Below are 25903 nucleotides of genomic sequence, written 5' to 3'. Positions count from 1 at the left end.
TTGGAATTTACAAAGTGTCCTTCAATTTTTTGCACCATGTTGTGTGAATGTATGCTTGCCATCACATGACCTCTTTCGCTCCCAAGCACTTCTGTCATGTGAATCAGCCGGTGGATCCATTGTACTATTTATGCCAACTGCCATGACAATGACTGCACAAACTTAAACGAAACTGTACAGATAGTTTCCGGCTAGATAAATATTAATGAAATATAACTTTAAAAATAATGCCCCCTAGCATGATTGGTGCTAACAATGAATGATGCCCAAAGCTGCCATGCTGCTATGCCGATGAGGCTTGTTAAGCAAAAATAAAGGCTAGTGCATGAAAATGATAACTTGAATATATCTGGTACGCTTGGAAAATATTCGTGTTAAGTCAAATATTCACACACTACTGAATAACATGGTTCTTGAACTGAATGTGAATATGTTTAAAACTTAAGTTTGAGTTCTATTAAAAATTTAGAACATTTGCACACCTCCACTGAATCTCGATTCACAAAATGAGAAACAAGGCAAAAAAGAAAAAAAAAAAAAACAGTGACTGCCCATTTTAAACATCCCCTCAGAAAATTTTAAAACCTAATATGTCAAAACTTCAGTCAGTTCCTGGTCCATATAATTTCTTGGGTTATATATGCCCACAGTGGAAAACGCAAAAATTTCATACACGTTTTCCTCGATAATGAATTGTTTCCCGGACTTTTTCTCCTTCTCCACTGCAGTGATGTTCATATTAACACTTACCAGCATTGCAGAAAAAGGAGTGGTAATAAATGTTAACTGGAACACCAATACATTTCGCCACACGTTTTCAAGATGTATTTATTAAAACTAGTGCTAAACACAGGATTTCTGCTAAATGGATATGCATCATTACTGCTTGGTTTCAATACTGCAATAGGGACATGCGGTCAAAAGTGATTAATATTAAAAATAATTCGTGATATTTTAGTTAGCTAGTATCACTCAGCAATTAGTGTTTGAAGTAGTACATAATCCAGCTGATGTGAGAATTGTGACATCTACCACAGGAGATCTGTGCAAGGTTATTTATTTTAATGGAAATTTACTTATTAAAGTTTGTTTTCATTAAAATAGACAACCTGGCATATAATAAAAGCAGTCATGCCCTAATGAGCCTGAACAACACGTGCCTCCTCTGGCGAAGCAGGTAGATCCAGTAGCAGCCGACGGCAAAGAACACGACGGCCATGAGGAAGTAGACCTGTGGCAGTGGGATCTCCCCAGCTGACAGGAAGCTACCATCATTCCGCTCCGAGATGGACACCTGTTGGAAGGAAGTCACAGGTTGGAAAAAAGGTTAAAGGAACGCTATAAAAGTGAAGCACTGTTCAAAGTCTCTTGAGCCCTCAGAAGCACGAGGCACTGCGTATAAGGAATTGCAAGATTAGTTTCTAGTACAGTATCCCAGCCATACTTTATCAGATCAACTGTCATTTCAGCTTCCCTTGCTGCGTTAGCCTTAGACATATCTTGCAAAGCCCTTCTAATTCCGTCCCTAGTTATAGACAAAAGTATTACTCATTGTATGCCGAGAAGAATTGAGGTTATATACCACCATTATGTGGTCAACAGTTACTTATAGAAACAAGTAAAAGGTGTACACCAGAAACATTGGTGTCGGTACTCCTTTAACGTAGCACTTGATATACTACAATGTACAGTTGTGTTCAATATGAACTGCCACACGGTGGGCATCGCCAAAGGGGCCCCAAGACAGCGTGGCAGTGCCGACATGTGAAAAATTGAAGAACTAAACACTGTCCCAATTACTGGTATGTGTTAAACCAATCTTTCATATGTGTGCACCACCATTCGGTCTTGGAATCCCTTTGACCACGGGCCGCTCACAATGAATGCAGCTCATATTGAAAGAAAAGAAATAATAACCAGATGGCAGTTTCCAGCAATGGTCAACTGGCTTTTACGGCTTTTTTAGAAAGGGTGTACATGACGAACAGGAAATTACCATGCTTTTTCAATGCTGGTTACCAAGGTACATCTTTTAAACAGACTTTGCACAGTATTCAGGGTGCCATATATAATGACAACATGTCGGTTGCACTATATAATTTTAATCTGGTCACGACTTCAAGCTTGATCACAATGCCATTTTATTCATTTTTCTCCTTGAAGGCTAAAAGAAGACATTACATAAGGAGGGCATCATTCCACATGACAAGGTAATGTGCAAGAACGTAAGAGACAGAACATGACGAACATAAAAATCTATAGGGAACAAGGAAACATCACGGGGCAGCGTAATGTTTAATGCAGACAGAAACATAGTGAAATTTTTAATAAAAGTACACGATCACATCTGAAGAAGAACTTGAAAAGCAAGAGGGGCGAAAAAAAAACATGTCCAGTACGGTCTACTGTTCAATGAAACACTTAAACTAGCAGTAAAGTCAATGTAACTGGAACATTTATTCTACTTTATTGGAAAGAAATGGCTGACATAATCAATCGCAAATACACTGATACATTAAAAAATTTATCTGTGGGCCCTTATGCGATTTCTCAGCAACAATTGATGGCAGAATACTAGTGGCATGTTCCCTTTAACCCTTTGACATTCAATGCCGTATTTTTATGGCGCCGTGTGTATGTTTGAAAACCATGCCAATTTTTCAACTCTTTGTTGCCAAGCAAGTACTGCTACCCTGTGTGGATATTTTTTAGAGAGAAAGCTCTAATATGCCATGTCTCGCAAGGTCATTCATAGTGCCGCAATGATCTTGAGCAGCCGAAGCGCAAGCCACCAGAGCTCCGCAAGTGTGGCAGGTGTGACTTCACGCCACGTGATCCACTGCGGTACCACGTGACTAGGCGAGGGTTTAACGGCTGCTTCGCCGGCGCTAGCTCACTTGGTCGCTCAGTCTCGCCATGGATGGCACGCCGGCTAGCCGTCTGTTCGTGCGCTTCAGCGCAAGCGACAGGCTGAGTCCAATCATCCAGTAGATGTAGCTAGACAGCAGGCTGCAAAATCTCAAGCAAAGGCTAAGTTGACTGTTGAAACACCGGAGCAAAAGGAGGCCAGATTAGCACGTTATAGAGAAGCTTACCAAGCATGGAAGCGTGCATTAATGAAACACTGTGTGCATAGTCTTTGCAAAACCAAGCAAAACAGACCTTTAGCTCGTGATAACTAGGTTTACAAGAGTTAAACCTCAGCCAATTTTTTTTTATTTGCTCCGTTGTCTCGGTTTTCATTTCACGGCTTCTTTACGCTGGCGTTTCAGCGACTGCTCGCACATGCGTGCGTGCGAGGGCGCGCGGCGGTTATATTTGGTTTCTTCTCGCGGGCTGTTTCCGTTGCACTCCTAAAAACTGACGTCTATCTGGTTTCTAATCTCTCAAAGGGTCACCGTTAGATGCTCACTCACTGTTCCTCACAGGGGTGTGATTACATCTGTTCACAGGCAGGTGCTGGTATATACAAACGATGCTGCCATGCCTGCATTTATTTTCCTCGCGAAAACTGACTGCCCCTTGTTGGCGATGGAACGGAAGATTACTGCAAGTTTCTCACTCAGGTTCTTCTGCCCCTCGTTGGCGATGGAACGGAAGATTACTGCAAGTTTCTGACTCGTTAGGTTTTTCTGACAGGCGCACAACCATAGAGTTTTCTTGCGTGCGCTCACATACAAGGTTCGATTATGCTGCGGGCATATGCGCTGGCTGCTCTGCTGAAAGTCAGTTGAGTGGTGATTCCTCCGATGCATACTACCGAAGTGCCCCGGATCAGAATATATCTATTTCAGTGTATGTAATTTTTTCAAGTTATTATAAGTATTTGTGGAAGCCCACCTGTATTCATGAATAACCAATGTGTTTGCCTACAGAAAAAATATCTTTTTTTCACTTTATGGTCACTAAAAAGTTCTGGTAATTTTTGTCTGAATAGGTCGGTCTGAAGATTTTAAATGGGCAATAAAAAAAATTTGACCCTTGGGGGTCGCATTTGGTGAAAAAAATCGACCAATCAAAGCATTAACAGTGGACCACACTGTAAGTGCACACCTACGTGTACTATATATCTCGCAAAAAAAAAAAAAAAAAACTTTCTATGTACCAAAGACGCGATCCGATTATGCGGCATGCCGTAGTGAGGAGACTCCAGATAAATTTCGACCACCTGGGCTTCCAATGCATGGTACACAGGCATTATTGCATTTTGCCCCCCATTGGAGTGCGGCCGCTGCAGCAGGGAATCGAACCCGTGACCTCATGCTGAACAGAGCAATGCCATAGCCACTAAGTCACCCTAGTGGGTACCATATCATGCAGCTCAGTGCGAGTTGAAAGACTCAAGCCATGGCCCGAGTGCACTCCAGATCAAAAGCTCATGGCATTTATGCGTGACACATGCGACAAAACTTGGAGAAGGTTTCGCCATTGTATAAATGCAGATCCCTGCACTTTATGACTGTCTTGTTCTGGTGTCATTTTGTATGTCATTTTCTAGCGTGTTCCAGCGCGCAATCATGCTCTGTGATCCACCTGTGTCTGCCTCAGTGTTTATGTAGCACTGACTGCTAGTCAGGTGTTCTCATGCACAATGCGCAAAATAATGCGCTGCACCGCAAAAAAGTGAGGAGAGAGAGAGGGAAAAAAAAGTAAAAAAAAAAAGGTGGGGCCCTTGACGTATGCGTTACGAGATTCTCAAGCTCCGGTATGGGAGAATGCAGGGAAGGAATTTCGCTTGCAGAAGCTAGAAGGGGTGAGCGGAGAGAGTGCCTATGTTGGTGGTGACGGTTCACTTCCTGAAATGATGTGTTTGCGGCACCGAAATATTTCTATCGCGGCTATTAATGAACCATTTTGAAAAATTCTTGCGGTAAAAGCTCCCTAGAGGGCATGTAATAATTTCCAGCATATATAACAGAAATTTGCTATGTGGCCTGGTGAGAGGCCCTTTAATAAAAGAATCTGTCACTAAACAGAAAAATATGTCATTAAACCTAGCGACAAAATTGCTATAATGGGAGCACTGGAGCACTATAACGGGAGCACTTTCTAGGGATGGGCGAATAGTGGATCTGAGGTTCGAAGCGAATTCGAAGTGAATAGTGATTTGGTCGAATAATTTCGAATCGAATAGTATATATCACATATTCCAGTGAAGCCTAGTTAACTCGAATTTCACGGGATTGAAAAAAAAAATGTCCAAATTATCAGGGTATCCAGAAAACAATAAGCAAATGCTTACTACGTCAGCACGATTTCATTAGTGTAATGGATGAGCAAATCCTTTTGCTATATTGCACAAAAGCAGTGCGGAAGCTGCAATTCTCGTCATCTCGTGACTGATTGGCTCTCGCAGCGGCGATCGAGGCCTCGTGCCTTCCTTCGCAGCACGGCCGCAGCGCGCGCCATCATTTGTGACATGCTTTGCACTACCCCGCACACATCCCTATTATTTTTTCGCCAGTACGTTGACCGCCAACAGATCGCAGGTCCATTGCGATGTAGCCGGTGCTCTTCATCCTCAACAGCTTTGCACCGAGTCAAACTGAAACTGTTTGTCGCAACTGCGGCCGCTATCGACGCGATTATGAACGGCGACTTTGCGCCGGCAAAAACGCGTGCGGCAAAAGCGGCAGGAATCGGGGGTTTTACAGCTTGCCGAGGGTGACGTCACGAAGCCAATGGCAACCGGACCTCCGCCGCTCCGCGCCGGGTTATCAATCGACGATCGCCGTCTCTCGCGGTTCTATGGAGGGATTTCTGGACACTGTCCGATCGCACCCTTTTCGCTCACGATGATTCCGAGTTCTGAGAGCGTGCGAGATCACATCGTGCTGCCATGCGGCGGCCACGGTAGACTTCGCGGCAAGTGACGCGCGGCAACTTGCCGCTCGCGGCATGACACGCGCGTTTTTGCTGCTAGCGTGGCCCCCGGCCGATGTATGCACCGAGTCAGAACGAAACTACCGTTTGCTGCAACAACTGCAGACGAAATCGCGGTCGCTATCTATGCGATCGTGGATGGCCACTACGCAGATTTTTAGGCACACGGCCGACATGTGTATTGAGTCAAAACGAAACCACTTTTTGCCGCAACCACTGCAGAAGAAACCGCGGCAGCTATCGACGCGATGATGGATGGCGACTATGAAATCCCGCAGCCAACGCGTTGTTATGTGCAGCGGTAAACGCAATAAAGGCAGAAATAGGCACGAAGCGTTAGGCACTATGGCGATGCGGACTCCACCGCTTCGTTTCATTTGTACGCTAGCGCCGTTTCTGCTCTTCTGCGTCGCAAATTTCCGGCTCTTTAATGCAAAAACGTATAGCCTTCGAGATTTATGGTTGATGTATGGCAGCCATGACATGAAGCATAGCCTCCATGATGTGTACCGGCCGTCCGTGGCTTTTGGCTGCCTATTGGGGAGCGCCGAATAATTCGAAAATATCGAATACCTGAATTCGAATCGAAGCAAATACCAAATATAGAATTATTCGATCGAATATTCGACAATACCGAATATTCGCCCATCCCTACTGGTTTCAATTGTTCGTAGACGGCGTCTTTATTATTTTTTTAATCATACAGCTTTATACGACCTCCTCCAGTGGCGAGTCAATGGTCAGAATGTGAAAAGATAAAATTATGCACAATTTTCTAAAACGGCATGAGATCTCAAGATTGTGCTTTGCATAGAAAAGCAACGTTGATGCCCTCACATGTCTCACTAATAAGCTATTTGGTATGTCCTTGGAAGTATCAACAATCCAAAGCCCATGTATCTCCCTTGGGATAACATGGGGATGAGGCATTGAACTTGGTCAAAGTTCTTTGAGAAATTTTATCAGGAAAGTTTACTGGCTATTTAAAGGGATACGGACACGAATTCTGAAAATTTTACCAAAATGCTGAAAATGAATCCTCCGTGTGTGATTATATCGAAAAGTAGTCACTTAGCTCATTTTTGAGCCTATGGCTTTATTTTTGGCGTTTTTGTTAGGGTGCGCCTCGCCGCCCGACCCGCGGGAGTTGGAAGGCGTGACGTCACGACTCACTCGTCGGATAGCCAGCCGGCCGGCCGCGGTCATTCGAAGCGCGCCGACACCGCCATCGCGAGCATGGATTCGAGTTCCGGTGTCTCTACCAGCGATGAGAACATGTCTGAAGACGAGGACCATTCCAACTTGGCAATAAATATTACCGCTTACGGTTACGAGCCTTCCACGTCAAGCGACGAAGGAGAGCAGGAGGCCGTAGAAGTACCGGTCAGGTTTTCGCAAACCGTAGTGCGACGATTTCGCTTTGCACCAGTCACTTGTGCAAGAATTGTTTGTCATTACCTCTGTAAACTTGCTTTTTCAAGAGCGCACGCAGGCGAGGCAGCTGCGGGGTACTTCAGCACTGCGTGCCACGGTGGCCGCATTTCGATGGGGGTGAAATGTGAAAACACCTGTGTACTTAGATTTAGGTGCACGTTAAAGAACCCCAGGTGGTCCAAATTTCCGGAGTCCCCCACTACGGCGTGCCTCACAATCAGATCGTGGTTTTGGCATGTAAAACCCCATAATTTAATTTTTTCAACACTGCGTCGATGACTGAATAGTAGTTTATGCCGACAGATGGCAGCACCTGTCTGTTGTTCTGCCCAGTTTTTTTCTGTGGAGAAGCAGAGCTGTGTGTGTGTCTGATCTCGTGAGTCGCGCTCGCTAGCCTTGTATTGTTTTGCTATGCTTTGCCAACATTTTTAAAGACATTACTGCCTTCGTGCCCAGCCTCGGGCATCTCGCCCCAGCCTCGCCCTCACACTGCTCAAGAAGGCTGCAAGTCAACGAAAACAGTACTGACATCTTTTCGCCTCCACTTTTCCAACACGCCGCCGATCATTTCTGCCTTGCGTTTTCATGAGAAGACTGATGGCACAGCGTCAGGCTTCTGACGCTGTGCCATCAGTCTCATCATTGCCATCATCATCAGTGCCATCATTGCCTTTTGAGCGGCATGACAGGGCTTTTCAGCACAGCCGGGCTGGTCGCATAATCATCGTCGACGAAGTGGTCCGCGCAAATGAAGTCATTTTTAGAGGTCTCCAGGCTGTGCGTGATGACTAACAGGCAGGTATCCAAAGTTTACGCACCTTCTCGTCTCTGGCAAATGTGTGCGACGGCGTGTCACGACCGACGATGCTGGTATAACAGCAATGTCTGGGCATTTCCTTCCGCCGCGACGAACGCGTCAATACCGAGCGACGACCACGGGAAGGCGCATGTAAGACGCACCACCTGCGTGGAGCGCCGACGGGGATAACGTTTCGGACAGACCACGTGCGAAGATCGCCGAAAGGGGTTAAACAAACCCTGCAAGGGACCGACACCCCCGGAAACACTGCGAAGGCTGTGGCCGACCTTGGCCGCGCTCGCGCGCCGGTGGGGGTCATGACGTGAAATTTAAGCTTCTGCTGGCGGCCGCTCGGAGGCAAGGTGCAACAGAAAATCGCAAAAAAAAAAAAGATATTTCTCGTTCTTTTTTTCAAAGCAGCTTGTTGTATTCGTCATTTTCGACAGTTCAACTTTTGTTCCGACACAAAAAACCACCCGCCAACTTTTGTGTCCATATCCCTTTAAGTCAATAAGAAAGTCATTAAGACTCCAAAAAAGGTAAAGCTGTTGTCGAGGTGACTAAAAACTCGCGAAGTGATTTTGTAGCTAAGTTACCAACACTGCATCTGAAGCAGTCACAAAACATAAAGCACATTGGTTAATGTGCTTTACTGGAACAACAAAACCTCCTGTACCTTTTTTCTAGAGCGCACTCACAAGTTAGTGCCACCAGCTTTGACTAGGTGAGCCCTCAGGCCAAGACGTGTGTGTTTCAACTCTCCCAGCCTAGGAGTGCAGCCTACAAGGAGGAGGTGCACTGCCCTGGTCAGACACATCTGTACACAATGCACCTTTCAATTGCAGACTGCTTACCTAGGAGGGGAACATTTTTGCCTCTCCACAACAGCAATAGTCTACTAACATTTTAAACAAATTCGACTCTTTAAAAGATCAGACAGTGTAAAACAAGGGATTCAAAGGTGACAGTGCTGTGGAAAAAACACGGTCCGAAAAATTCCATGCGGCTAATTACTGATGCTCATGTTTATTTATTCAAAATTTTTTATTAAATGCTCCTTTGTTACTGGACTCAGTAGACAGAAGGTTAGCCAAAAAAAGTGCCTTTACTAAGGAAGAACTGCTGCATTACTGCCTCTTATGAGTTGACTCAAACGTCCCCCCCCCCCCCCTCCTTCCTGCCGACGCCCCCACAGAAATGGGGGCCAATAATATTTAGTAAAAAGACATGCAAAGCCAGAGTTGAGTCCTTGTCTCTACTTCTTGCAAAACACTGAGCCTCATCAGCTGATTACCAGCCCTTCAGCTTTGCCAAGATTGATTTGATAGGTCATTGGCGCATCATAGCCTCAGTTGCTTTTGCGCCATAAAACCTTACATAACTAACTAGCTCTGATAGTATATACTGCTCATTTATAAAAAAATTAGCCGAAGTGAAATTCTGTTGCAATTGCCCTTTAACAATCACTTTTCCCAGATGCTGATGCTTCCCTGTCCTATGATTTTCTTTTCAGTTTCAGGATGGGGGAACTGCCTTACACTTGAGCAACACTGAGCATTTTGAGGTTGTTTCGCTGCTATTAAACTCACCTGATGCACCTCCACGACACCTTGAGAGTTACTGATTGCACAAGTAAGATGGTACTCTTGTGTCATTGGTTAGAAAATATACCACGGATAGAAAATATACGGATTTTAAGGACAATTTTGAGCCAAAGCTAATGCTAAAGATTAAAACCAGCAAAGCTAGTTCCACAGGCATACTACGGGCAAGTAGAATCCATGTGCGGCCGACTGCCGTTAATTCGACCCCGACGGGACTGGTGAAATCGATTGAATTATCTGGTGGGTAGAATTACACAAGATGTATAACAAATGTCAAAACACACCTCCGATTCGATGGCAGTATTTGCCAGAATTGAACATGCCCCTGAATCAAACCCGCGGCCACTTTCTATGTGTCCAAAGTAGAAAACTAACATAGAAATTTACATTAAAGCTCCTAAACAAAGTAGAAATCTAAGGCAAACCCGATTTTTCAGCAAGAAAAATACTATACAGTAGAACCCCACTGTTACGTTTTTCACGGGACCGTAAAAAAAATCCGTAAGAGCCGGGAAACGCAAGAGCCGGGAAAGAGGAAAACTCTAGAAATGCGAGTAGTGTTGAACTGCACACAATATCATTTTAATTCTTACGTGTGAAAAAAAAGTCGTACTTTCGCCCGACAGCCGAAGTATCGATTGAGATAGTAAATTAGTAGACAGCTATACAAAGTAAAGCCCAGACCACACGTACGCTTTCAGACGCGCGTAAGCTCGGGTCTACGCGCCTTGCGCCTGCCGCGCCTAGCGAGGAATGGCGGTTTGTATCCACAAATACGCGCGACAGCGCGTGCTCACTGGCCTCACTCGTTGACCCCTTGGCAGACGCCACTTCGTACTTCGTTGTTGACAGTACTTCAAAATGCTTTGATATCTATAAACGTAATTGTTATAGTTTTGGAGCTGTTAGATCAGCACAAAAAGTGAAGAAAAAGCACTTTCTTGCATGTATAAATCGCTTAACTGAGAGTTGAATGTACCGCGCCGTCGCTGCGTAGCCAGGCGCATCGACTCGAGGCAGCTCAGGCGCGCGATAACTGAGAGGAGCTGATCACCGAGATCGCGCCGCGTTACGATGCATACGAGCCGTGTCGCACCGTCTGCGCATGCGTAGGCGCGCGGACGCGCGCTCGCGCGCGTTTGCAAGCGTACGTGTGGTCTGGGCTTAAGAATAGTAGTTTTATCTTCCGTATAAACTTGTAAACATTCGCTTATTAACTAATTCACAAGCATGGTGTCAGCGCCCACAGGCAAACATGAACACATCACACTCAATGAGCGCGGACACGCGCTGTCAAACGCTAGCGTGAGGAATTTAAGCGCCGCTGCAGAAGCGAGCGAAGTGACCTTCGTGCTGTTGTCTATCGCTTCAATGCAAACTGAGCGCCGAGAACACACAGCACGCTCAAAGCTATGAGCCGCCGACGCACCTACACTGCGTAGACCCTGCCCCCACGCAGATCGCTTTCAAGATATGGCCCGCGCGACCGCGCGCCGCCGCGCAGTACGATGCTAGAGCACAACGCTGCCCCCTATCCCTCCCCCCTCGCTCCCTCGCCGGTGCCTCAAGTGCAACGGAAGAAGGCACACTTCCTCCCTGCTTTTCTTTCCTTCGCGCGCGAGACGGCGTTATCGCCCTTGGGCTTTATACGAAACATCTATGGGCCAAGACCAATTTTTGGGCTGCAACGCGTCATAGACACCATCTTTAGATAGCAAACGTGAATCTCAAGGGCCATACTTTTGCTGGCGTAAACCGAAAATACGTAATAAGTGTCGCCCCTGGCACTTTAGGCGGCCAATGCCATCGTCAAGCAACCAAGCCAAGCAACATGAAAAGTCAAAATGGCCGCTCGGGCCGGCGCGGTGTGGCAGTTCGCAACGTATGATGTGGGAACGATCCCACAGTTGCGACGTAACAGCGGGGTTACCAATGCATTGGGTTCTATGGGAGCTGTGCCGGGGCCGGCCGAAAACGACGTAACAGCCGGGAAAATGCAGCACCCAGGAACGTAACAGTGGGGTTCTACTGTATGTGTTACAGAATGACGGCCAGTTTCTTGAAGTCAGCTTAGCTGTGCAATTTTTGAAGTCCAACTGCATTGCACAGGAAATTTTCAGCCCACTTTGTATGGGAGGGCTCACGTGCCTTCCCCTACTTTTGAATGCGGGAACTTTCGGCTGCACGCTAGTAAATCCAGCCAAACAACAGGTGAAGCCACATTCTCTTTCTGAATGCAGTGAGCACTTAAGGGGGGACGTGGCTTTGAAAATCAACTTCCTTATTTCTTCATGGATTTTGATGAAAATTGGCACAAATGTTTAGAATGTCTCCCCGATAATTCCATAAAAGTTTCAGAGTGATACCTTGAGAACATTTTATTGAGCAGAATTTTTCTCTCTTGAACTTTCTGGAGGGCCTGGGGAGCTTAAAAAAAACATGACGGAAGGCTCATTGAGTATTGACTGCATAGCTCAATGCGTGCTGGAGGTCGTGACAGTCTTACTTTTTTTTTTCGCAACACAAATTTTTTAGATAGTCATTTTTCAAGTTACCTTCGCACCAAGCACACTTTCGGGGTGAACGAATGGCCACACCATAAATTTATAAAAAGTCAAGATAAAAATGCGAGACTGTCTCGACCTGCACTGTAGTCCAAGGAAGGTGACAAAAAAAAAAAAAAAAAAAAAACGCAATCAAAATAGGCTAAACAGGTAACGAAGAAATCAGCTCCAGAAACTGAGCAGAAAGGCGAAAAAAACAGTTTTGAGAAAACGGCTCTCAAAGTTTCACCTTCTCTTCAGTTCTCTAAAACGCACCAAATTTGTAATGTTTGATGTGTTTTGTGATGTGGGGCTTCTTGGACATGTGGCCACTGGTCTGCTGTGCCTTCGTTCTGCCTTTTTTCATGTTTGTATGGCATTCTTTACTGCTGCTCTACAAAGAGCATGGTGCCTGGGTTTCAAACCAAGTGAGGTGCAGAACTACGTGGGCATAAATATACAGTAGTTCTAGCGTTGTACCTGCAGACTGCCTCATTGATAGCAGTCTCTAGTAGTCAGTGAGGCATTGTTTTCTTTTGGTAGAATCAACCATGTTACTGAATGAAGGCTCTCAGCAGCGTTCTGGATCATCTTCCATTGACAATGGCTATGGATGTTAGGAGAGCCACTGATAGATAGGCAGCAATGCAGCTGCTAGGTGCTTTGCAGCCTGTACTTTTGTATGATGCCTCACTTCTGCAGCCAGGTGTCTGTGCCAGCCCAAGTGGCCTAGTGAACAGAGCTCATGATGAGGTTCTCTTTATGAAGGGGTGATATGATAGATATTGGTACGAGATATTGTGGCAATATGATAATAGAGTCGGCACGCGCGATGTGCTAAGTCACATGTCTGAGATGCCGATGTGCGAAATGCCTGGTCGCGGGTCCAAAGAATAGACGCTCGGTGAGCTCAATCGCGCAGTCCAAGGTGCCGACACGCGAAATGCCTAGCCGCAGGCTCGAGGAGTCGACGCTCGAGGTTCCGATGCGTGAAGTGCCTAGCCGCGGGTCCGAGGAGTCGACACTCAATGAGCGATGTGCCGACGCGCGAAATGCCTAGCCGTGGGCTCGAGGAGTCGACGCTTGATTAGCTTAGCCGTGCAGTCCGAGGTGCCGACGCGCGAAATGCCTAGCCGCGGGCTCGGGGAGTCGACGCTCGCGATGCCGACGCGCCAAGTGCCTAGCCGCGGGTCCGAGGACTCGACACTCGATGAGCGATGTGCCGACGCGCGAAATGCGTAACTGCGGGCTCGAGGAGTCGACACTCGATGTGCTTAGTCGCGCAGTCAGAGGCACCGATGCACGAAATGCTTCGGCAAGGATCCGAGAAATCCGCGCGTGATGTGCTTGATCGCCGAGTCGGAGATGCCTACGCGCGAAAGGCTTAGCCGCGTGTCCGAGGATTCCGTGCCCGAAGCTTGGTCGCGAAGTCTGCATCGCCGATGCTCTGAATGCCTAGCCGCGGGTCTGAGACATCCACAAAAAGCGGGATTGGCCACGCTACTGCAATGTCCGCGTAGCGCCCGTTTTAACACTCGTCGAGATTACGGGAACTGTTCAGAGCTCATGAGGAGACCGCAACAAGCGGTGCAGACGACACCATCGCGGAGCGAGCACCGGACCAATGGCGAACCGCGCTGGAGTCACGTGGTGGGCGCTGCCAATCGGTGGCTCCGGCACGACCTTCAATCATTTACTTTTTGTGTGCTTGTTTCTGTATGGAGGAGATAGCTGAAGCTGCAAATTTGAAGATGAAGAAATGCGCTTTGCAACGAGACCAAGATGGCGGCGCTCAGCTGCGCCGTTCCGGACATATCGTGGCTTGAAAAACGCCATTCTTTAGCGATTTCCGCGAAATTTTTCGGCACCTTGGCTGATACAACAATTTTTTTAGAGCACTTCTACTTGGTGCTCTAAAAACAATTGCAGAGCATAGACTGTGCATTTCAGCGCTAAGCAAACAACAACGCACGAAACGCGATGTTCGACGAGGACGTGCACCAACGAATGGTCCGTTCCATCGCGGCGACGAAACTGGACAACTAAGCGACCGCGCGTCGACGTGAACACTGGCGGGAACAATGCACGCCTAAAGTTCGCCCACCGCAGCTCCGCTGTTGAAGACCAGCTGCCAACTATGTATTTGTAGGTGCTATGTAGGTGCCGCGGCAGTTCGTCCTGAATCACCACTTCTACTTGGTTTTCAGTGATGATACTTCGGAATCAGATAGAATAAGAGTTATAGAAACTGAAAATTTGATTTTAAAAAATCAATTTTTTAGCCATTTTTCGCGATGCGAAAGCCGCGTCTCCCCTTAAGTAAAGATTTTATTTATTTTCTTTATTGCGTATCCCCCGCTTACACAGCAAGGAATGTCTGCGCAGAATGCACCATACCCACTCGCATTGCGCAGAACGCTGGTGCTGGGCAGTTCCTGCCATAACAAATTTCAGTTTGTGCTGCCTGTATCATGCCCGGTTTTTTGGGACCACCTGGCCATATTTTAGAACACAAGATCAGCTTGCTATATTAAACGCGAGGGCGAGGGGATGCGTCCAGATAAGGTATTATAACCAACTGTGCCTAATGTTTAGCATGTATTACCATATCAAATCATTAGATTATCAAATACAAGAACAGAGATTTAATATAAATCTCTGTTCAGAGTTAGTCGACATAGCCTTGCAGTCTCACCATCTCATCACCATCAATAAACAAATAAACCCTTTTAGAGGTCTGACTGTCAAATTTCATTGTGTAGTCACGACTTACCTAAGCATGTTGAGTGAAAACGACCTTGTAGAATGCACAGATCCATTTTAATAATGTTACAACTCTGACTTAAATTTTTCCTACAGGTGGGTATCACTTGTGACATTGCCTGTCCATTTCATTTATAAGCTGTCTACAAAGGGTTAAGCACTAGCAATGTTCCCTGGCAGGAGCAAGAACAGAAGGAATTTAATATTTAGAGAAAATGAGGGGCCACATATTGGTTGACATGTGAAAGTTTGAACTGTGCAGGTTACTTATGTGCTTTGAAAATAATTACTGTATACTTGCTTCCTTCAAATTTTTATTGTGTTATACAGGGCATTTAGCTGCTTTTCCCTGGTTTATATTTGGTGTATATATATTTCTTTAAAATAGGAATTATGCTCCGAGTGACAAGCAATAGATGTTCTAAGTAATAACCTGTGTAGGTTACACACAGGCTTTGTAGAAAGTTACTTATTCAAGCATTCCAGGATGTCATACTCGTGTTATCCAAAATATTTTCCTAAAGCCCTAAAACAACTGTACAAGATACGAATTTCAAATCCTGTATATAGAGAGAACTGTAAGTGTAATGCATTGCGAAGCTTATAACCATCCCAGATATACCAATCTATTAGTTATAATGACCAAATGAAAGTGTTGCAAATAATTACTGAATCCTCGTTTTTTCTCTATTTTCGTGCGTCATACGAGGTTTGTATAGTCGAATCCCGCTACAACGAAATTCACGGGACACGCGAAAAATTTCGTTGTGGCGGAACTTCGTTGACACAAAATTGGTATGGATATACGTACGCCAAACGGCAAAGCCGCTAACGAAACCGAAACTATCGTCCGGGAAATCTTCGTGATGGCATGGGGGCAAAGGTTGAGATGTACCGAAGGCAGTCGATAAAGTGTCAACTTCACGAGACAGTGCATTTCGCGCTGCTGTTGCAGCATTTTTAGTACATTGCGGCCGATGCCTAAGCCAACGCGCGTGCACGGCCGATCGCGAAACACTAATTTTGCGGCACATGCACTGTCGCAATGATGCTCACGATTTCATTGCATATTTATGACAAAGTCGTCAAGCTTGCGCTTACCGGAAGTTTTATTTCCAGAAGTCGGTCAGCCTGGATTTCTTACGCTTCACGGCAAGCAAAGGCATTACACGAGTCTCACAGTCCGTTAAAAGAGCCATCGCAATGTCACTGTCGTGGGCTCTGATAACTTTTCTGATGAGGTGAAAAGGATCCATTACTTTCAAAGCAGTTGCCGGAGTCTGTGTCTAGCGGATTGTCATTTTCCCCAGACAACGAGACGTTAGCATCTTGTTGACAACAGCGGCTGCGGCACGGCCGCTCGGGCGCTGTCTTGAAAGCAATCTGCGACGTGCACAAAGTGAGCGCCCACGCGGGCCTCATCTTCAAAGCGATCTGCGATGTGGGCAAAGTGCAACTAGTGCTGGTAGAGTCGTGTGCGCTGTGCTTTCGATGTTTAGTTCGCGGTGAAGCGAGAGACGGCACGGAGGTCAATCCACTCGCGCCTTCCCACTCCAGCGAGTTGACACCTGAGTTTCCGCGGTCCTCGGGCGACACCGTGCTCGGTAATTTAGTTAGTGAATATTTACAAGTTTATCAGCCAATAAAACTACATCCTTAGTTCGTATAGCTGTCTACTAATATGCTATCGCAAACGATGCTTCGCCTTTCAGGCGAAACTGCGGGATTTTTCCCTTCCACTTTTTGCCTCGGTGATCATATGTGCTTTCTCTTAGAGAGAGAGAACTTTATGCTTCTTAGTTAGCGTAGCCATTTCGACTGGACACAGACCAGAGAAAACGGCAGCGATTGTAGTGATCCCTTGCAGTCTCGCGCAGTCGTGTGATGACCACGCATTGCTATGGACTGCAGTGGATTAAATCAGTAGTTTGAATTTAATTTTGTTCACGAAAACCTCGTTCAAGCGGACATATGACCACCACAACTTTGGAAGGGCCTTCTAATTTGACTACTCTGCAGTTCCAATTTCAATTGAGTCCCAGTTTCATTCTCGAAAAGTTCGTTGAAGCGGAAATACCGAATAAAACGCCTTCATTATGAAGGGACTTTTTTGTATTACAGTTAAACCTGCTTATAACGAACCTCCATATAACGAATTCCAGGATATAACGAAGTTTTTGTATTCCCCGCCATGACTCTATAGAAGCACATGTATTTGAAACCTCTACGTAACGAAGTGGCAGCGGGAGACCCCCTCGATACAACAAATTTTCCCTGCCGACAACCTAAAGATTTCGCGCCAAATTTTGTCACTTTTGCGCGAGCAGCAACCGGAAGCACCTTCTTCGCCGCGATAAAATGCGAAGTGGCGCCGTCGCGCTGGAATTCATGGCGCGAGAGCGAGCCCACAAGTGCTTGCGTGCAAGCGCGCGCGAGGCGGGCCTGCATCCCTCGAGCCGGCAATCTTGCCGCCGTGGGTGTGACCTTTCCCCTTCCCTTCATTCAAACCTGACCCCGCCGCTTGCTGCAGCTGGCCCAGCCCGCCAAGCCGGCACTCTCCTTTTCCTGTTGATGTTGCCGAAGAAAAAAAAAAACTTTTTTTGTTTTTTGTTTTTGCAACACTCTGGCTGCGTCACTCTTTGGTTACTGCGCAAGTCTCTGCGCTTCAATTACTAACGTGACCCTAGGTGACACTATACGACGCTACGACGCCACCGTGTCGCTTGCTCTACGTTTCCGACGCCTCGCACTTGTGCGAAATGACACGCGTCCACGCATCCATACCTGGTGTGACATTCGAAGGATGAGTGCTTCGACGAAGAAACGCGAGATATTGACCTTGTCTGCAGTTAGCTTTGAAGATAAGCCCGCACGGGTGCACACTTTTTCCACATCGCAGATTGCTTTCAAGATACGGCGGCCACCGCTAACCTCCCTTTCTCTCCTCCTCCGCCGTGCCTAGCGCGGAAGCGCACTTCCCCCCCCCTCCCCCCCCTTCTCCCTCGCGCGCGTGAGATTGAGTCGGCTGACCCCCGCAAGTTTTCACTCACACACACAGCGTACGGTGCGCGGCGACGATGTTGCCGTGTTTGGACTTTACACGGAACCTCAAAGCGACGTCCACGGGGACGACACAAATGCGCTTCGCAATAAAATGTGCTTCTGCGCGGTTACTACTACGACGGCGACAGCGAATTCGCACCCCCTACCGGCAGCTTCTCCGCGTTACCGGGAACTTATCTCGAAGGCCATGCTTTTGTGCATGGCAATCGGCAGAAAATACGTCTTGGTGGCCATGTAGTAAGTTCACTATCGCTGGCGACTGTCGTCCGGGCGTCGCTACTCGATAATCGAATGTCCGCGCGCATAAGATTTTGCCAATTTTGTGCCTGTGCGTGTAGAACAAGAAAAATAGTACGCACTAACCGTTTGGTGGGCAATGAGCGACTACGGCTTTAGTGGTCAGCCAATACATGGGGTTCATTGGGGGCTGGGTGGGGGAATCTTCGTGACTAGGTTCAAACCGCAATTACGCATTAAGTGGGTATGTATTAACGAGGTTTGACTGTACTATCCTTACTTCGTATAGCTGTCTGCTAATTTGCTGTCGCAATCGCAAAGACCTTCGCCTTTTGGGCGAAACTGGGGACTTTTTTTGTTCATCGCAACTTTAGTGTATTGGGGGTAAATCTTGTGCGATAGTACATACGGTAAGCGTTTATTTTTCCAATTTTCGTGCCGAACCTGCATATAACAAAATCCTGTTTATAACGAAGTTCGTTATATCCAGGTTTAACTGTACTTTCTATGGGCAGCGGATGGGGAATCGGAAAATCTTCGTTTTGTGATGGAAATTTCATTGTAGCGGTAGTCGTTGTAGGGGGATTCGACTTTAGTTTATTTCTCTGATGACCTCGGTCAACTAAATAGTGGGGCACTTTGTTATATTTGGGGGAAAATTAAGGGGACGGTATTGAATTGTAAATTAAAATTCAAATTCAATAAAATTTTTGGGTCCCCATGGTTCACCATGCGTGTGAGATTGACAGTCAGATCTATGTCTGTTAATTGTAAAGATAACTGGTAGATGCATTGCCAGGTTCTCTTTCTTTTAATGCAATAGTATTTCGCAATATACATACAGTCGAACCCATTTATAACGAACTCAATAGTTCCGCGAAAAGTGGTCGTTATATTAGTAAATCATTATATATGAACTCGCCCTTAAATATGCTAAAAAACTGTGCTTTGGCACTTCGTGTGTGCCCTCCTTTTAACGTGACCGGGTCCACAGCGTGCATTATAGCCGTACGGCGATTTCAAAAATGTTGGTTATAGCTGGAAGCAGTTTCCATAGGGAGGGCTGGAAAACTATAAATGCACTGAAATGTGGTCGTTATAACCGATACATTGTTATATCTGGGATGGTTATAAGTGAGTTCGACTGTGTGTGTGTGTCCATATATAATATATATATAATATGAAAAACTCCATGTTAAAGAACACAAGTTTATTTCGATGTTTCGTTTTCACAATCGTTAAGAGTTCGTCTTACTCGTAACTATGTGTGTGTGTGGGTGTACACACGTGCGCGCGCGCACACACACACACACACACACACACACACACACACACACACACACACACACACACACACACATATAGAGAGAGCGGGTGGCAGATGTTCTGCGGTTTGCCCACCCACTCGAGAAATAGTTGGTACGCTCTAAGGCACTGCTGCGACATGGCAAAAGTTTTGTAGGGGAATGCTACAACACAGTAAGTGTTTTGGGGCTGTTGAAAAGCACACCTTGCGATAAAATGAAAATTCATCTGGGGCTGGGGAATAAACCTGGGACAGTTGCACATCATTTCAGAATTCTATTACTTTAATCTTTCAGTGTTTTGAGTTGTCGTCAGCCGCACACTATTAGCATCTGCTAGCCTCCTAGTTAGCTCAGATGGCACAGCTACTTTACTCCCAGAAAAGCAGTGGTCCAAGGTTTGACTGAGACTGGGGCTAAGTTTTCTTAAACTGCAAAGTTTACTATTCAAGAATACCAAAGCCAGCAGCACATTCCCCTACAGTATGGTGGATGGCAACTTCGTAAAGTGAACAGTAGGGTAGTCTATTGCACCAAAAGTGCACAGTGCATTATGAGGGACACCGTAGCATACCTGCCAAGTTCGGGGAAACTAAATCCAGATGTTTCTTCTGACATGGGGGGGGGGGGCAGTTGGTTACAACCCCCCCCCCTCCCCAATCTTCGATATTTTTAAGTACTGTCAGGAGAACTTCATTAAAATTTTATTTACAAATATACAAATGACCACATAAACATCAACGTCTCACTTTTGCAAGCATTTCGTTGTTGCTCCTTCTGTCTTCAAAAATTTTTCAAAATTTAATTAAATTATCGGGTCTTATGTCCCACGACCATCATCTGATTATGAGGCATGCCGTAGTGGGGGACTCCGGATTAACTTAGAGCACCTGGGGTTCTTTTAACGTGCACCCAATGGACGGCACACGGGCGTTTTTGCATTTCGCCGCCAACAAAATGCGGCCGCCGCGGCCAGAATTTGATCTCGCGAACTCATGCTCAGTAGCGTGATGCGAAAGCCATTAAGCAACCACGGCGGGTGTTCAAAAATGCTTCAGATGTTTGATTGTAAGAAATTCCATTTTTTTCCCATTTTGCGAAGATGACGTTTCCCAGCGTCTTGAACGAGCAACACATGGACGAGCGGCACTGCGTCCTCGTATTTTTCACGATGTTAAATTGCCGCTCGCACTCTGTATTGCTGCGTGGTATCAACAAAATTTTACCCAGCGTCACTTCGGCTGAGCACTACATTAAAAATACTTGAATATACTTTTTGCGCTAGCGCTCCTTCCTTTTAAAGCCATGACTGACCTTAGGCCTACACAATGCCAGAGCGGCTGATGCTGAGGAGAACAATGGAGAGTCTAGGGTTGCTAGTTGCGGAAGGTGGCATTTGCTGGCTAGCCTAATAATGAGACTAGCGCCACTATGGCACCCAACAACCCCGTCAGCGTAAGGAGCGGATGATGGAAGGACACTTACCGAGAGATTTGCCGAGTTGTTGAGGAATCCCAGCGAGCCAACCAGGCAGTTGTGGAAGTACAGGCTGTAGAGACCCTCGTGAGCTTCCTTGTCAATGCTCACCCCAAACTGAAACAAGAGCACGGTTCTGCCTTCAGAGGCATGGCAAGGGTTTCCAAAGTCTTATTCATCAAAGAAAAAAAAAAAACAACACACTGACAAAATGCAAGTGATTGTTATAGCACGAGTGGTGTGAATAAAAGCGCACCTAGGTTAGTGGCAAGCTTCCCACAATGGTTTGCTGCCAGCACTTTCAACTCCTGACCACCACTGAGCATGCGGTGCAGCTGACTGGCCGTTACAGCTGCGCCTGACAGCATCTTCGACTCCGACCTGGACACCGCTTGCTGCTTGAATCCTCACTCAATGCTCCATTGCTGCATTTGGAATTTCAGTTCCAATGACATAGCCTTTATAGTCCTACTTACCATGTTAATACAGTAAAACTTCATTAATTTGACCCTTGTTGATTCAGAAAATCGAATAATTTGGACTCATCCTCTGGTCCCGGTGGGCGAATGCAGTATTTATTGTTATCGAATTCTCGTTAATTCAAACATATTTGGCCGCACACCGGTAAATTTGGACAACTCTCGCGACTCGGCGAGCTCGTAGTGCTGCATATGTGCGACACAAAATAGCAAAGCGGCGCTAGCGTAACACCGAAATGAAGCAGCATAGTCTGCATTGCCATTGTCATCAACGGAAATTGCATGTGAACGATAGAAATGACGGAACGCTTTGCGCCTATTTGTGCCTTTAGAGCCCTTATTCTTGCAGTTATCGCCATGCATTAGCCCGCGTTAGCCGCGTGCCTTCGTAACTACATAGTCGCCATCCACGATCACGTTAATAGCCACCACAGTTTCGCCTGCAGCGGTTGCGGCAAACAGTGGTTTAGTTTCAACTCGATGCGCGCCTCCGCAGCGTGCCTTCCGAACTGCGTGATGGCCGTCCATGACTGCATCGATATCGACTGCAGTTTCGTCTGCAGCGCTTGCGGGAAACATTTTTCTCAGTGCAGCAGCTGCACATGCAATGTTACAAACACGGCAAGATGTCAAGGATGAAGAGCGCTGGCTATACCGCGATGGATCGACAATCTATTGGCGACCAGCTCACTGGTGAAAATATATTTGGGATGTGTACACGAATGTGAAAAGTGCGTCTCGGATGAAGACGCGCGCTGCGGCCATGCTGTGTAGGAAGGCGAGGCCTTCGCCACTGCAAGCGCTAATCAGTCACCAGATGACAAGAATTGCAGCTTCCGCACTGCTTTTGTGCAAAATTGAAACAGGAATTGCCAATTCATTTAGTAAACAAAAACTAGTTGACATAGTAAGCATTTTTTTAATGTTTTCTTGAAAACCCTCAATAATCTGACATTCGGTTAATTCGGACATCTTTTTTTTTGTCCCGTGCAATCCAAATTAACAAGATTTTACTGCAGAAACCACTGCATAATACAGCTCAGACACCTTATAACATAACCCCTTATAGTGCAGGACGGGATGTAATGCCGTCTTTTCTGACTTCGATTTATTTTCCCATAGAACTCAATGTATACGTACACCACTGATAGTGAAGCCACGCTAGGCAAAATACTGGTTCTAATGCGGTTGCCGAAAAATCCCGCAGACAAGCGAGACAGCAAGCACGCTTCTCAACGAAGTGCTCCGGCCGAGGGATGAGGAGGAGACAGAGCGAGCGAACAAACACGAAATGGAGAAAAAAAAAAAAGAAAGTAAGGTGGCAGGCCGTGCGCTGGCTAAGCAGGCACGCGAGGTTTGCCTAGGTGACGGAGAAGCCCAATGACCCAGCCGCATGTCAGCGGCGCGCAGTTTGCACTGAACGCGTGCGCATTGTCGCTCTTTTGCTTTCAGTTTGCGTGCGCAAACTAAATACAGTTGCCGACTGATATTTTCGGACATGGCCGGGGTCTAAAAAATGTCTGAATTATCGGGCAGGCGGGTAAAACGAATTTAAACGGTAAAATCAATTTGCTGTTTTTTTACAACTCCAGCGCTGCGGAAAAATCGAGTGAGTTTCGCATTCACACGTCGTGATGTGTGTCGTCGCGAACTGCAAATATTACGTGTGCGACCTTAACTCTAAAGTTTAAACATTGTTCCACAAGTTCATCAGTTCGGAACGTTGCCCACAGAAGCTGCCACCACTGCTACAAGCAGCGTACGTGCAACTTTGGCTTTACGCGTTCGCGGTAGTTGCCAGCTGATCGTCCGCAAACCCTGCTTCACGTGCACTGCTGTTAGTGCAGCCTGTGTGCGTGATCTCGCACCAGCAAATCAACGTGTACTCATCTACGCGTGTGAATGTAATCAAGGGCATCCCCTGATCATACACCGCCCGACACCCCCACTGGCTAGGCCTAACTAGAGCCGTCTCGTCGGGAGTTGGCGACCAAAGCTGCGGTTTGGTGCAGAGTCAACAAAATGATTTGCAGTGGGGGTAGGGCACTCGGAAAATGGAGGAATCACCTCGCCAACAAAGTGAGGGCACATGCTGGTTGTATGCTACGATTCCCCGACAGGCGTGGTTTCCTGGGTAACATGTTTTGCACATCTTTCTAGCTTTGAAAAATATTGTTTTGGTTATAGTGCAGTACCGCTTATAATGCAGAAATTTGCGACTCCGGTGACTTACATTATAAGCGGTCTGTGCTGCATTATCATCTTTACCACCAGTACTATGTCAACATTAGTGTGCCAATAAATGACAGCTGTTACCCTGCTTGCTGTCCACCGTTTCATGTCTTCACCTATGCTCCTGCTTGGTGCTCTGGCACTCTGGCTGTCCTTTGCCTTGACCTGTCTCCTCTGGTGGCATAGTGTGGGTTTGCAGACACCCTAATAATTACATGATGCTAAGGAACTGCACGGTTGCACTCCCTGGTTGTCCGTTGTAACATGCGGAAGACGATCGTAACTGGGTTCTACGGAAGAGCATTGTGCAACTTTGCTGAGGAACGCCACATGAAAAAGGAGCCCCACTCACTTGGAAGCTGTACACGGCCACGCCATCCACTATGTCCTTGTGCACAGGCAAGTTGGCACTGGCACAGCGGCCCACAGTTGTTTGTTGTGAGGGCGGTGCAGTGGACGCTTTTTTTGTGGGCTCAGACGGGGTGGTGGTTGTGGCTGCAACGGGAGCTGGGGTTGGCTGTGCAGCTTTGGGTGACGAGGACAATGTTCCCGACACTGGGTGCAAAAGAAAGGGAAACTCATTTAACCCTTTAACCCCCAATCCCGAGCTTACTCGTCATGGGCGGTTGTACCAATATATTTTCTGCTATCCGTTTTGTCTAATTTACCTAGAAATGGTTTTAGGCACAAAAAATAAGACACGGACTGGCGCACACGGGCTGGCGTGCATGACACACATACATTTCTAGTCATGTACCAACTAGCCCGACAGCAGACGTTACTTAGTGTGAGTAAGAAGTTGACCTAATGGCTGAATTAGCGTCGCCAGAAATGCTGATATGGATCCCCTGAAGCAACTTTTCGGCCGCGGAACACAACTGGGATGGTCAACTTCAGAAGTGCAAGCGCCTCTGCCGAGGTGGCCGTAGTTACCAGCACATACCCATTGTCTATGTTTATTCTCGCACAAAATGCAGCGCACGAGTCGTAACAATCTGCTATTAGTGTGTGGTGATTGAAAATGCACAGCTATTTGGACAATTGTGCAAACTACTAGCACCCTTAAGGCTTTATATGCTTGAACCGTTTCGTGCTGAACCAGTAACCATTAGTATTATTTTTTTCACTTCAGGTATGATTCGCGTTTAGTTCCACCCAAAATTATGTTCCAGGTATGGTTTTAGGTTTGGTTCGACACCCTGCTTATAACGATACCAGGTTTAACAATTTATCGAATATAACAATAAGCAGCCGATGCTCTGTCAAATGTTGTAAGTGTTCTCTGACAAAATAACCCACTTAATACAATGCTCTCTTGCTGCATTAATGGTTATAATTACATCTGGCTAGTGGCCAGAAAAAAAAAATACAGGTTGTTTTGTCATACCCGCCCCTGTTTCCGTATGCCATCGCACTGTTGCCTCGAAAACTCATTGTTGTAATCGGGTTCCAGGAAAAACGCAGAGGGGAGAAACATTCAAACAGTTTAATTAGACCGAAAGAAGTATACTCGAACCCACTTATAGCATTAGTACTAGTTTTAATAATACTCAGATGCAACAATGAGCAGTTGCTGCACCGTAAACTTTTGTGTGTGTTCTATGGTAAAACAAACTGCTTACATCAATGTTCCCCCATCACGCATTATTCGTAATAACAATTAAACATAACTATCGAGTTTCTGCGCTGAAAAAAAAAAGAAAAAAGGAATGCAAAACCCAGGAAACGTAAAGAAAATAGCAAGCCACTTTGCCAAACCTTCCTTTGTGCTGCGGACCCCACATGGCACCCCTTCATCGCCCCTCTCCAGTCTCCCTTCCACCCCTCAGACGTTGGCGTGAGGGTGGGAGGGAGAGGGACGTGCGATGCCAGGCGTGTCATGCAAGGTGTGTGGCAAAAAGGCAGGTGTGGCAAAGTGGCTAGTGAGTTTTTATTGCGATAGCAATTACACTGCAGGCGCATTTCCGCCATAGTCGTTGCCGTGATATTCCGCATGAAGTCCAAGTGCGATAACATCCTGGGTGCATGCCGTGTGCTGTGGGTGTGAGTGAAAGCGTGCAATGATGAGTTGAGGATGATGGCTCTA

The 25903-nt window shown here is 46.4% G+C and overlaps 1 protein-coding gene across 1 annotated transcript in view; it reads right to left on the bottom strand.

Annotated features, from left to right (window-relative positions):
• LOC119437699 (protein GPR107) overlaps positions 1 to 25903 on the bottom strand; it is a 103597-nt gene that overhangs the window by 46495 nt on the left and 31199 nt on the right. Inside the window, exons 6-8 of the mRNA XM_037704685.2 lie at positions 24170 to 24372; positions 21116 to 21223; positions 1161 to 1294 (exon numbers count right to left, since the gene is read on the bottom strand). Of these exons, the coding sequence (XP_037560613.1) occupies positions 1161 to 1294; positions 21116 to 21223; positions 24170 to 24372 (445 nt within the window). The remainder of the gene's footprint in view (positions 1 to 1160; positions 1295 to 21115; positions 21224 to 24169; positions 24373 to 25903) is intronic.

This window comes from Dermacentor silvarum, chromosome 1, assembly GCF_013339745.2.
Source record: "Dermacentor silvarum isolate Dsil-2018 chromosome 1, BIME_Dsil_1.4, whole genome shotgun sequence".
Classification (NCBI taxonomy): domain Eukaryota; kingdom Metazoa; phylum Arthropoda; class Arachnida; order Ixodida; family Ixodidae; genus Dermacentor; species Dermacentor silvarum.
The sequence above is the reverse complement of the archived record's forward strand: the minus strand, read 5'-3'. Positions and strand labels throughout refer to the sequence as shown.